Here is a 13,929-nt window from a genome sequence, read left to right as displayed (position 1 = left end):
GTGGCCCTGGCTTTATCTACTCATACTGTTATTACCTGATGGATTGTTGTTTGTTTTGGGCTATGTCTGGATTATGTTATGTGTGTCTGTTAGTTATGAAACCTTGAAGAAAGTTACAGTCTGAATGTCATAATCTCCTCCAAGGAGTGCAGCTCATTAAGGTCACTTAAAAGCACAGTGTGTGCATCAGCCTCATCCTTGCCTGCACACAGAGTGCAGCCAGAGCCTGCATTCACACCTGAGGGACAGGAGGTGGTACAAAAACAGAACAGTAACAAAATAAGGCTGGGGATAAGATTTATGTGCATGCATTTGTGTGCCGCTGTGTGCAGAAGATGCTGAATATGGCCGTGTGCTGTTGTAACTGATGAAACGTAAACTTTTTATATTGACATTTGAGGAAGGATTCATTTTGCATAATGCCTCAACCTGTTAAAATATGGTCAAGAGGGTTAAGTGACATTTGCACAAGCATTTTGTGACTGATAAACTTTCTGTATTAAATAGATTGATTTGGAGAAGCTTAGGTGAACAATTCCTATGAAGGAACAGTATAAAAATAGACACATAGTTTATTGCATGACTCTCTTTTTGAAGTGTCTTTTTATGTCTTTGAGTACATAATTATAGAGCACAGCACAGAATGTCTTCCCTGGATATTGCCATTGCTCATCCAATAGCAGTCAGCATAAAGATTGGTTTCAATCAGTCTGTAATGAGTGCAAAATCTCCAGAAACAACTAAGTTGTTCTTGAGGGAACAGGATTTTAATTCAAAATCTTTTTAATGACCAGTTCAAAACTTCTGTTTATGACTAAGCATCCTTGAAATAAATGATAGGGGGGTTTATTATATATTTAATTTACTACTTTATTTTTAGCAGTTAAATAGATTATTTTTTTCTAACAAGCTGTATTTGATTAACTTAGTTATGTACTGGCAGATAAATGATAATGTTCTGCTATTAAATTACTGTGTGCTGTTGATCTTAGGTGGTTTGAGCTGGAATTTGTATACTGCGCTGTGAAGAGCTCACTAGGGGCAAGCTGGGTAGGTAGACAGCTGGAATTTGTGGTTATGTACCTCATTAAAATTTAATTCTGGCACTATTAACTCAAAGTAGCTTGAGATAAGTTCTGTCCTGGAAAAAGGAAGCCAAGGAGCCAGGAAAAGAAATAACTGTGATAAGCTCAGCAGTTCTAGTGATATGTCTGTTGCTCACATGAGCCCTCCTGTTCCTGTGTTTGTTACTGCTTGCCTCTTGCCACCAAATCTTTTAACTGATAGAGAACTTGTGTAAATTCTCCTATTGGTAGACATATTTACAAACATTTCTAAAATATGCACATTCTTTGTTTATTTGCCCCACCATTAGTAGTCACAGTGATAAGAACTGCAATTTTTATGCCATAGCACAGGTTCTGTCACCAGCCATCTAAAGGAGCAGTTTTCACATTTCCACTTGAATGCAAGATTTTGCTTCCATTTCTGTCTTAATGTGAAAGTGCTGTTCTGTTTTTCATTAAATCTGCACTAAAACAGTCAGGAGGAAGCATCTCTTTGACCTGATTTTTCTTAATTTCTTTTTGTTGGGTAATCTGATGATTGCATTGTAAAGGAATGAAAAGAATATCACACACAGAGAATATGGTGGTTGCATTCATTTTTCCTATCATTGGATTTAAATATTTTGTAGTAGTCTGACCAGCATTGACATCTCTATTCTTCATGCTGGACAGTTAGAAAACTGTGGTCTTTTGATGGGTCTATGTAAAGATAATTGTTGCTGGGTTTGTTTTGTTTAATTTCTTCAACTCAAATACTGATTGCTGTGCTGGACGGATGGATATCAACATATCATGAATGGTAGAAAAGACAAGTTTTGAGAGCACTGAAACCACTCCTTTCTTTTTAGCTGATAGTTGACCAAACTACTTTTGCTAGAGTAGCGTGAAAATTCAGGACACCGGGGGAGGGTTGCAAAAAGTTATGGGAAACAGTTGCATTTTTTCTATTCATAGTGAGGTTTTTTGGCAGTTTCATTACATTTATTTAGGCAGACAGGTATTCAGTCAATTCTCTAAGAAGACAGAATCCTTTCTTTTTCATTTGATAGTAATTACATGGTTAGCTTAAAGCTGTGATCTCTGAATGTGGAGTTTTGTTTACCTGTATGTTTTAGGGAAATGCTGAATAGGTTATGAATAATACGATGCTACCTTCTCCTGCATCATCTTTCTTTCAGATTTCTTAAGTAATTTATTTTTCCATGTCCTTTAAATCAACCAATTCAATAAGGTCTTTTGGTACCTGTGCTTGAAAAATTTTTGTGGTTTAGGTTTTTTTTTAATATTTTCTCTTTTCATGGTTTTTCAGACTTCTACATTGTTAATCTCAATCTATCAATATCTGTAATTCTGCAGCAGTGATGGGAGCAGTCCTAAGCAGGAAATAGAATTTATATTGTCATGCATTTCTGTTCAGTGCATGTCATGGATTTCATCAGTATTCCCCCTACAGAAATATGGAAATGTAAAATTATATTGTATTTTTTAGGAATTGTGGATTGCTTCTGATCTTAATTAAGGAAACATTTTTTTACATGGCTTCTGGAATTTGTTTGTTACCAACATTTTTTTGTGCCAGCTTTTGGCTAGAAAGTGGTGACAATCAAGAACCACAGAAAATATTAGGGAGTAAATGTTCACTATATTAAAAGGACAATGAGATTTTGGTTCTTAAATATCCATTGTTTTTCTCGGATTACATCTCAATACCTGGATAATTTGTTTGAAAATTATTTAAATTAAAAGGCTTTTTGTAGTGTTGAAACACAGTAGAGCATTTTTGTAGAATACATGTGCTGATATGAGTTACAGTGGAGTCCAGAAGAGTGCTTGCAGTGTAATTAAGTAAAACTGTGGCACTTTGACATCTGCTGATCTCAATAACACAAATGTTATTGCTTTGCAGCTACCAGAAATGCCAGCAAATACCACTGCTTGAAATAAGTCTGTGTGATGCTAACCTTTTTTTAAGCTTTTGGGCTAACTCCCCTCAAACTTCATTTAAGGCACCTATTTTTCAAAGATCAGAGGGATATTAGCTAATTAGCTATGGAATTTAATTATAGTTCACTTTAAACTTTAATTTTCTTTTCTAGAGCTTCTCGTAGCAAAGAGGAAAAGGGGCAGACCAAAAGGATCCACTAAGAAGTTTTGTGTGGATGAAGATGTGGCAGAAAATAACCCTGTCCCAAGCAAAGAGACTCCAGCAGGGACAGAAGAAGGCCCAGAACCGTCTGAAGTCTCACCAGGCAGCCTGGAATGCAGGAAGTGCAATCGGAAATTCTCCAACACACGACAGCTGACTAAACACATCTGCATTATTGTTCTAAATGAAGGAGAAGAAGAAGGAGATGGAGGTAAGAAAACATCCAGCAAAAATATCTGAAGCAGATTGTGGGACACTGTATTCCCACCACAAGGCCTGGCTTGGAATCTCCAGTGCTGGCTTTAAATGGAGTGGAGTTGTCTGTTCCTTGTAACACAAAAAGCCAAAACTGAACTTAGACAAGGCATTTAAACTTCTTTCAAAGTGGTGAAAATGTTTATTACAGTAATGATTGTCATACAACTCCCTGAAGTACTTGTTTTGCATTTGTAACCGTTCTATTTCTCACAAAGTGGATTGTAGTTTTTCAGTGAGAAGTGGTTATAGGCCATGCAGGTAAGTATCACATGTAGCTGAGGAAGGATGGTTCTGTACAGGTGTTTCTATCCTGTGACTGGGGAAACCTGCATTCTGTTCTTTTTATAGAGTTTTCTGTTCTGGATGGCTTTTTTTATTGTATTAAAAATAATGTCAAACTCATAAACAAAGTTTTATGTGAATGATAGTCTTTGGCATAGGAGAGTCTAGTGTTTAAATTTAGCTTTAAGATTGATTTAGATATATTCATCCTCTCAAATTTTTAGTATAGAGCAGAGCAGAATGGAGTTATTTTCAGTTGTAAGGAACCTACAGTGACCGTCTCAGCCAACTGCCTGACCAGTTCAGGGCTGACCATCAGTTAAAGCTGTGCTGAGGTCATTGTCCAAATGATTTCTTAAACACTCATTGGCCTGGGGCATTGCACCCCAATCCATTTGAAAAAAGCAACAGTGAATATTTGTTCAGAATAGTGTAGTTGAAGGGAAGTACAGTAATCATCTCCTCTACCTGCCTATTTAACTTTTCCCTCAGGTGAATGTCGCATACATACAAAGCAATGTCTTAGTCTCAATTACTTTAACTTTCTGTGAATTGTGTTGATGATAAAATTCAGGTTTTGCTTTTGCTACAGTTGCTCAGTATGATATTGTGGATTCTGCTTGTAGACAAAATATGCCATTGTTTTTTTTTTCCAGTTTTCTGTTACTCTTTCCAGTCTGTCATGATTATACACAACTAGTATGACTATTTTACTTTCATTGAAACGTAGAGTTTAACTTCTGTGGCAAAGCTTAATTAAAATAAGTTTAGAATATGTTGTCAGAGCAGAGCAACTCTTGCTTTGATAAAGTACCTGTTTATATTTTACTGTCATCAGTGGTACAATTTTTCAACTACACAAAATGAGAGTTACTCCAGCTGTCTCACCTCTGACATCTCAAGTGTCCATGCCCTCTGCTATTTGTATGTGCTAGGTCCAGTGTTAATATTTGCATTATTTTAGAAATGTCACCTCTTCTAATGTCCTTTTAAAATAAACTCTCAGGTCAAAGTATAAACTCAAATTACCTGTTCTTGACCTGTTAGCTCATTAGAGCTCCTAAATCTTCTCTTCACTAGTTTCTCTACAAAACACACTGGCAAATTTTCCAAACTAAATTGCTCATCCTTTTCCTTCTTTTTAAAAAAAATAGCCTCAGTTTTAAGCTGATGAAACATTTTTTGTTTATTCCCTGGTAAAAGCAAAACGGTCAAGCAAAGTCAAACAGTCAAGCAACAAATTACTTAGGGTCACCAAAACAAGGGGTCCCAATTTTTGGAAGCCTTCTCTTTTGACTGCAAATTGTGAAGGTATTGGGGCTGGTTTTATCCTGAAGACATAATTCTTCCTTGGAATATACCTGGGAAATTCAGTAGCTGTCTACTGATTACTGTCCCATCACAGGAAAACTTTTCACTTCTGGATTTACCATATGAACTGGTTTGAGACAACTTTTCAGTTTCTGAATATGTAGATGAAAGTAGCATGTGCATTATTATTTTCCTCTAAGAGAGTGTGAATACAGTCAGTAGCTCAGAACTCTGTGGAATGGGCAAGAGCAGTATGTTCTCTGCCTAGAGTTCTCTGTAACAGTCTCTATAATATTTCCCATAACCTTTTGTATAGTCACAGAGTGACTAAGTTTGGAAAAGACATCCAAGGTCATAGAGTCCAACTCTTAACTCAGCATGACCATGTTCACCACTATACCATGTCCCCAAGTGTCACATCCACAGACCTTGTGAATGCTTCCAGAGATGTTGAGTCCACCACTTCTTTGCACAGCCTGTTCTTGTGGTTGATCACCTTTTCATTGAAGAGATTTTCCTAATATCCAATCTAAATCTCCTTTGGCACAACTGGAAGCCATTTCCTCTCATCCTCTCACTTGTTACCTGGGAGAAGAGGAATAAGAGCTGACTCCCACCTGGCTCCAGCCTCCTTTCAGGAGTTGTGCAGAGTGATAAGGTCCCCCATGAGCCTCCTTTTCTCCAGGCTGAACACCCTCAGCTACTCCTCATCAGACTTGTGCTCCCGACCCTTCCCAGTTCCATTGCCCTTCCCTGGACCCACCCCAGCCCCTCAGTGTCCTTCTTGTAGTGAAGAGCCCTAAACTGAGCACAGGATTTGAGGTGTGACCTCAGCAGTGCTGAGTACAGGGGGACAGTTCCTGCCCTAGATCTGCTGGCCTCATTCATTTTGGTACAAGCCAAGGTTACATTTGCTTTCTTGCCTACCTGGACACTTGCTGCCTCATGTTCAGCCACTGTTCATCACAGCTCCAGGTCCTTTTCTGCCAGGCAGTTATCCAGCCCCTCTGCCACCAGCCTGGAGCACAGCATGGAGCAGTTGTGACCCAAGGGCAGGACCTGGCACTTTGCCTCATTGAACCTCACACAGTTGGCCTCAGTCCATTGATCCAGCCTGTCCAGATCCTTCTTCAGAGCCCTCCTGGTTCATACTGTGGCATGAGGTGTTTTTTTGCTGTTCTGCTCTTTTCTTAATGTTTCCTTTATATTATTCTTGATTTTTCTAACTCCTGCTTACTATTAAACTTGTTTTCAGGGAAGTATTTTAAAATACAAACAGATCTTTCTTGTACTCTAAGAGTTAATTCAGAACCCATCATTTTATCAGTAATTTTTTTTTTCTTGAATCCACTGTTGCCAGTTTTCTTAGAGCTGGATGGAAGATTTTATTGAAGGTCTTGAATCTTCCAGAAATATCTTCTGCATGTCAGAGACATTTCAAAATAGATGTCTAAAATTCACAAGGAGCTTTGGCTGCAGGTTCTTCTTACTTAGTCTTTGACTTTTTACCTAGTATGTACAGGCTGGGGTTTTTTTCCTCTTATCCATGTATTTTTCCAACTTGAAACTACTTTCGTCTGTTCTTTTAATGCTTCTGAGATGTTTCTATAGATTTAAAGTTTATATAACTTTCTCATGTTTTTAATTTCTTGCAAAGCTTATCAGTCTATAGACATCTAGTTAATAATCAGATGTTTTCACTTTGCACTGTGTCTGGCTGCAATGGAATTAACTTTCTTCATAGCAGTTCATAAGATGCAGTGTTCATAATTTTGACCAAAATAATATTTTGGCTATTGCTAAAATATGCTAAGCATGAAAATACTGAAAATATGTGTGTGTGTATATATATATATATATATATATATATATATATATATACACACTTACTCTGTGTGATATTCTCTATTCAGAGAAACCTAATACATGTTTTGAGCTGGAGGTTAAATATTCATAGAGATTTCCAAATAATAAAATGTTTTGCTTTTATAGTTCGACAAGAAAAGTGTTGAAATCTCTAACATAACAGACATCTAAAATAAATAAATCACTAGAAAACTCTTATTGAAACTAGAGTTGAAACTTCATTGAAATTGCACATGTATTGTTCAGAGGACTAACTGGTAATGCAGTGGGCCTCTGCTGTTCCTTGCTTCTGCAGTTAGTGGTGTGCATTGATCTCTGAGGTCAGTGACTCATTGATAATTCTCCTGCTCTTTCCAGAGCCACCAGGCCCTACTGGTTACTGACATCCTCTGTGCATCTAATTTGATCCTTTAAAGCATAATGATTGCCTTCATCTTGTGGGCCTGTTCACTTAAACAGGAAAAAAAATTACTTTTGGTAAGGGTTGATCCTTCCTGGACTCCAGGGTGCCCAGAAAGCAGCTTCTCAGCTGGACTGGAAAGAAAAAATATAACAAAAGTTTTGTGGGGAGAGATCACTCACCAGTTACCATCACAGGAAAAACAGATGCAACCTGGGGAAATTAATTTATCACCAATCAAATCAGAGCAGGATAATGAGGAATAAACCCAAATCTCCATCAGAGAAGCCAAAGTGTAGCTCCCCCCAGCCCCGCTACCAAAACATGGCCACACAAAGCCAATACAGCACAGGATTGAAAAACGTCCACCATATTTCCAATTTCCCCATGCATATGCTTAAAAAATATATTTTTTCATAGAAAGCTTATTTGCCTAAGCAAGTTGCTGTTTTGTAAGCCAAACTGTGTGTCCACCTATGTCTGTTTCTTTTTGGTTAAACAAAGTTAACAATTCTGGCTAATGATTTGGATCTGGCTGGCAAGATACAACAGAGGGCATTTAATGGCTGGGAAATAGCATTTGGGTGGAAGACAGATTAAAGTCCCTTCTCTGCAGTGAACCATTCAATCCTGCTGAAGTGGGAGCCTACATTTATATTAAAGATGCCACTCTTGGCCTTAATTTAAAATGGTGTTGCCATCAGCTGGATTCTAATTTAAATTAATTCTTCCTGCAAGTAGGATGTCATTCTCTGCAGGAGAAACAATTGGCTGATTTTAAATGGCCAGTTCACTTCCTTTTTTTCCAAGCTTTTCTCCTGCTGCTATGAAATATCAAGTTTTAGAGGTTAAAAAATAGTGATTTGAATGAAGAGTAGTTTAAAAACATGTCAATTAAGGCTGTGTAGCTATGCCTGTGAAATGCTGTACATGCAGTCCCTCCAATTAATGACTCCAGCAGAACCATGGGACAGGTGAACGATGCAGTTCGATGGGACTGTGGAAGCCCTGATTAATTCAGAGCTGGCAGCAGCTTTGCTGATCAACAGACACAACCATTTCTTAATTGTGTTAGGAGCAGCTCAGCATTGTGTTTGCTGCATGAACACAAGCCTGTCTGAAACACCTGACGCTGGGGAGGGGAGGCCACTTTGTCCATCTGTTGGACCCAGGCACCAGATGACGAAGTGCTGAGCCGACTGCTTAGCAAGGGAGGTGCAGAGTGAGACAGTTTGTCTAAACAAACCTGTTGAGGAGCAAGCAAAGGCTCTTACTGCCTGGAGAAACTCAGCTATTCAAGTGGCATATACTCCAGTTTCTCACAAATAATTTTAAAATCATCCAAGGGTGTTCCTTTATAGCCCATGGTAGTTATTTTACAGCAGAACTCTCCTAGAGTTGAGATGGACAAAGCATTTATTTGACACTCTAATCCATGATTCTAACAGTAAAGGAATTTTTTCCAGGAAGGCAGCTAAATACTGATGACGTGGCCACATACTATAGAAAGGCTGTTTGAGCCCTGTGGTCAAAGTTGAAGCTCTTTTTAATTAAAACATAAAGCATACTTCATTTGTCTCTCTTTTAATCCTTTCCTAAAACACATCTTCCACTTCTGGGTTTTTTTGGTGTAGAGGGAGTTCAGGAACTCATTGAGAGTTAAGGTGTTTGTTCATTTGGTAATATGATAAGGAGTGTTGGTTTGAAGAATGTCAAGTTACACACAGACCATGAAATAGTTCTCTTTGTAGCAAAAAGTTTTGGTAACGTGTGCACCCCAGCTCCTTATCAACACATTATTTCTGGAAGATATTTCTTCATCTCAGACAGCGGTAGAATGGGGCTACTGCCATCAATAGGCATCAAATTAGTGAATACATTTTAATGTTTAGAACTAGATCACTGTAGAGAGATTATTTTTCTTTTTGTCAGGTATCACATGATGGTGAGAATGTTCTTACTGATCCTCAGCACTGGTAGCAGATTTATGATCAGGAAATCCGTGGAGTTTTCTCCCTGCTGTTTCTCACCAATCTGTGTCTGTGCTTTTTTTTTTTGTTAACCGAGATTGCACAGCACTCAGTAGCTTCCTCACACCTTTGCTCATACTGAATGCAGTCCTTCTGTTAGGGGCTGAGTGTTCTCAGCTCATATTGAGAAAGTTGAGATATTTGAGATATATGGGCAGTTGAAGTTCAGTTCTTTGCTTGAAGTGCTTACCAGCTTTGGGTTTTGTATGAAAATTTTTTGTATGGCCATAATTTTAAGTGCTTAGCCTACATGCACAGATATTCTATGCATATGAAACAGCGCCCTTTTAACAAAGAAATATTTTTATATTGCAATTCTGTATGTTGTTTTTAAGTCTTTTAGAAAAGAGTATTTATGGTCTGTTTTGAAAGCAGGGTAACAGGCAGCAATATTTATTATAATACATCTCTTCACCTTGACCCTTGGTTGGACTGAAAGAACTGCCAAAGTGATCTGCCTGACAGAGGCACGTCAGGAAAGAAAAACAATGTGAAACATTTGTTGGCTTATTACTGTGGTCTTAGTTATTTGCTAACATGGATCACAAACAAACTCAAATCTGTGGTTCTCTTTTTCTGTACTTCTCCTTTTTTTAATATAATTCCAATACTCAAAAGTTAATAGAGTTGCATATTAACCTGGAAAGGTAATAAATGGTTTTGTTATTTGTGTTCAGCCACTTTACTTCCTCATTAAACTCATTAATGGTTAGAATCTTGCCAATGGTTAGAAAGGAGAGTTTAGGAGTAAGATGCTTGGATTCTATTCATATAACTACTAGGAATAACATGATCCCTAGTGAAGTGGAGAAAATTCTGTTCTCATCAGAGCTTTCATTCCAATACACATTTCTGGATTTCTTTTAGCTTAAGCATATTTTGTCCATAGGTATGTAAAATCTTTTGAAGCTTTTTTCTAATGCTTTTCAGTTTTGCTAACTGCCCACTGAACAAAAGAAGAGTAATTAACCCAGTATGTGAAGTACCCTCAGGAAAGCAATTCAAACAGCAGTTTATATTCTCAGGCACATGGTGTGGCTCTTGGGGATGGTCCTGTGCAGGACCAGGAGTTGGACTCCATGATCCTTGTGGATCCCTTCCAACTCAGTTTATTCTGTGATTCTGTGTATTCTGATTCTTTATGAAAAGACTTTGTGTTGGTTGCCCTGTCCTGCTGAGAAATTTGTGATGATTCATTTTATTATTGCTAATAAATTAACAGAGGCTATTTAATGAAGAAAATGTGAGGATTTGTATTTGTTTCATAGAATCACTAAGGCTGGAAAAGACCTGTAAGATAGAATCTGATTGTTTCCTTCCACCCCTGCTCAGCACACCAAAAGAAACCACTGCACATGCAGGTTCTGTTTGAAGGGGATTTTTCTTTATCTTCAAATATTCCTTTCAAGTATTGCAGAAAAATATCAGTGTTAGAACTATGTGCTTTTAGTATAAATGAATAATTTACAACTATATTAAGGAGTTAAATGGGGACATTATGAAACTCTTTGTACCTATAAAGCAGCAATATTTTCCAAAATCATAGAAGAGAAAAACCTAGTTGAGAAGAGGCATAGATCAGGAAATTTTTATAATGAAATTGAAGAAATCATTCGTAGGTGCTGAAAAGCTCGGGGTTCTCCAGGCAGGGGAGCTGGAAGCTGAGCAGAATCATGGCTGGCTGTGTCTGAATTCAGTTTGCTTTGTGGTTGTTCCTCATTCTGGGGATTCTCAATATGAATTTCAGGCTTACAGTTTAGTATTAAATCACTGCCAGTTGTCAGTGTACAGATTTCTGTCTCAGGATGCCTCAGAAAGCTGAACTTCCTTCACACCTTGTTTCCTTCTGGTTCTGTGTCTAGTAAAGAAATTGTGGTTTATACAGGTTACATGATCAGCCCTACCCGTGCTGCTTTAGCTTCTGCTCGTGTCTTTCATTTTTGTAAGGAACAGCCAGGACAGTTTAAAGCTTTGTTCCATTACAGTCAGGTCACAGAAATAGTTTTGTTTCAATCTCAGCTGAGTATTTACAAAGTATTACTGGAATTAAAACAGCCACTTCCATGTTGTATATCTTTTCACTCCTGCTGTTTGCATGTTAGAAACAAGTCTGGACACACTACAGCTTTTCTCTTACTGTTTTTTATTTGTATTTTGTTTCCCTATCTCATTACAGCAGCTACAGCATATTATGTATATACATGGAATTACTTACTCTGGAGATTGAATCATCTGTTGTAGATTGAGAGAGGAAAAAAAAGTAAAATTCACTGGGTTTATTTATTATTTTCTTAAATTAGTTTCTTCTTTCCTTGTTCATTGCCTCTGGAACATTTGCTTAATGCCTTAATTTGCCATCTTTTTTTTTCTTGTCTGCATCTTCTACCACTTAATCTAATATAAGAAATTTTATTGGTATAAACTTAAGACTTCTCTGATTTTTTTATCTATGCTGCTAATTATTTATCTATAAAGGCATTTTGGTTTTGTTTCTTTTTCCCTTTATTTTTTATTTTTATTTTTTTAGAATTTCAGTAAAGGAATTCCTCACTTGCTTTAAGAAAGAAATCAGCTGATTACAGGCTATTCATTTTGATCTCAGAAGGGTGTTTTATGTACGATTGTTGTATGGCTTTCTAGTTAACAGGTTGAAGGCTTATCCAATTTAGGAGGTTGAAGAGATTCTGAACAGCAGCAGGGAATGATTTGAAAGTGCAGGCCTTCAAAATGAGGAGTTACATGTCAGGAGTTAGGTTGAACCTAAGAACTGTTTTGAAACCTAATTATTCTTGAATCAACACTAAAAAGAGAATTATGTTTCTGGCTGTTGATTTACAATAAAAGGAGGGGAAAAAGGCTAATCCAAAGAGATTGTCAAAATATTTTCCATTAAATAAGATTGATAATGAAGCCATTACTAAAATAAATAATCTTAAGATTGTCAGAACAATTAAATATGGAAAAGAGAAAAATTGTTTGTTAATTGCAAAATCATGAGAACTTCAATGAAGTTTGTAGCATTTTCACAGAGATCCGCAATAATGTGAATGAATTTAGAAGCACACGTTTCTGAGAGTTTTTTTAAATTTTGATTCTTTTCTCTCTTATTTTCTTTGTTTGTATAAGTATCATACTAGTTTTATTAAATAGAGGGGAAAAACTTCTCCTTTAGGGATCATGCAGCACATCTTGTTTTGATAAGTCTTTCTTTCTATAGTAGCATAAATTTTCTCCCCATTTGTTCTTGCAGTGTTAGTGACTGTGTTACCTGCATTGCTTTTGTACATAGTTACCTTCTTTTTGATGTTTGCTCTTTAGGTAATGATTCTGACGTTGACCTTGACAGGAAGGAAGATGAGCGAGAAAAAATTCCCAAGAGGCCCCGAGTTCAGAAAACAGAGAAAACAGCATCAACTAAGGAGACTGAACAGGTTTCAGGAGCTAAAAATCCTATTATAAGTGTGGTTTTGACAGCCCATGAAACTATTCCAGGTAATCAAAGTCACCAATTATATATATATATTTTTAATTATGCTGACACTGTATAAAATATTCGTTGGTCTAAGACCAAGTTGCTCAGAATATTTAGTGTATGAAAAATGCTTAGCATTATTTGATTATCTTCATACAGAGTCTCCGCATTTGGCAGCAACGTAATTGTAGAGCTTCAGTCACATTTCTACAGAGGTACAAGAAATGCTGGACCTGGCTGTAGTTAACCTCAGTTACTGCATTAACATCAGTTATGTTGAGTCTGTGAATAGTTTTAAAAAAGAAAATGATAAAACACTGATCAGAGGAAAGTGTCAAGATATTTGAAAATCAAGTTCTACATAATGTTTAGAGGTTTAAAAAAATTTAGTCAAAACTAGATTTGCATTTGACAGTTTATATAAACTATTAACTGGTTATAAACCATTAACTATTCTGACTAACTGTCAGAATCCCTTTTTAATAGTTTTGTGCATTATTTTCAGCTTTGTAGTTTTATTGTTCTCCTTTTTGTTATTGCAAACATTTCTGGGTGTTTGTTTTGCTTATAACTATCAGAACAACTTTAAAGTCTTCATTTTGTTGTTGTGGGTTGGAAGGTAGCAAGATTCTCTGTATTAATGTCTTTTGATATAGAGATCTGTGGTAAGCTGCTGTGGTTAGGGGCTCATGGAGGTGTAAGTGGGGTACTTTAGGTGTTAATTTATGGATATAGACAAACCTCCCTTCCTCAGGGCTTTTGGAAAGAGCCATAACTGGAGATTGCCCCCTCCTGGTGTTAAATTTAATACAACTTGTAAGAGGTTTTATCTTAGACTTGTACATTTCTGGCAAGGACTAGAAGAATTTCCAAGAGGTGAAGGAAAGACATGGATAATGCAATCAAAGATCCATTCCCCTACAAAACTGGCCTAAAAAGACAAATGAAGAAGTAGTAAATATAGATAATGAAACAAATGTAGGAAGCATGTGATGCAGGAGAGGAAGTGTAAATCTAGTGGATATTGTTGCTTTAATTACTACCTAGTAAAATTTTTCTTTGGACAAACAAAATTTTGGGCTTTCTTGCACATATGC

General features: G+C 36.9%; 1 protein-coding gene across 1 annotated transcript in view; it reads left to right on the top strand.

The window, feature by feature from the left end:
- The window catches only part of ZFAT (zinc finger and AT-hook domain containing), a 76,962-nt gene that overhangs the window by 13,457 nt on the left and 49,576 nt on the right, over window positions 1-13,929 (top strand). Inside the window, exons 3-4 of the mRNA XM_014888803.2 lie at window positions 3,164-3,424; window positions 12,679-12,852. Of these exons, the coding sequence (XP_014744289.2) occupies window positions 3,164-3,424; window positions 12,679-12,852 (435 nt within the window). The remainder of the gene's footprint in view (window positions 1-3,163; window positions 3,425-12,678; window positions 12,853-13,929) is intronic.

Source organism: Sturnus vulgaris, chromosome 1 (assembly GCF_052056855.1).
Source record: "Sturnus vulgaris isolate bStuVul1 chromosome 1, bStuVul1.hap1, whole genome shotgun sequence".
Taxonomy (NCBI): Eukaryota; Metazoa; Chordata; class Aves; order Passeriformes; family Sturnidae; genus Sturnus; species Sturnus vulgaris.
Note: the sequence above shows the minus strand (reverse complement) of the source record. Positions and strands in the feature narration are given on the sequence as shown.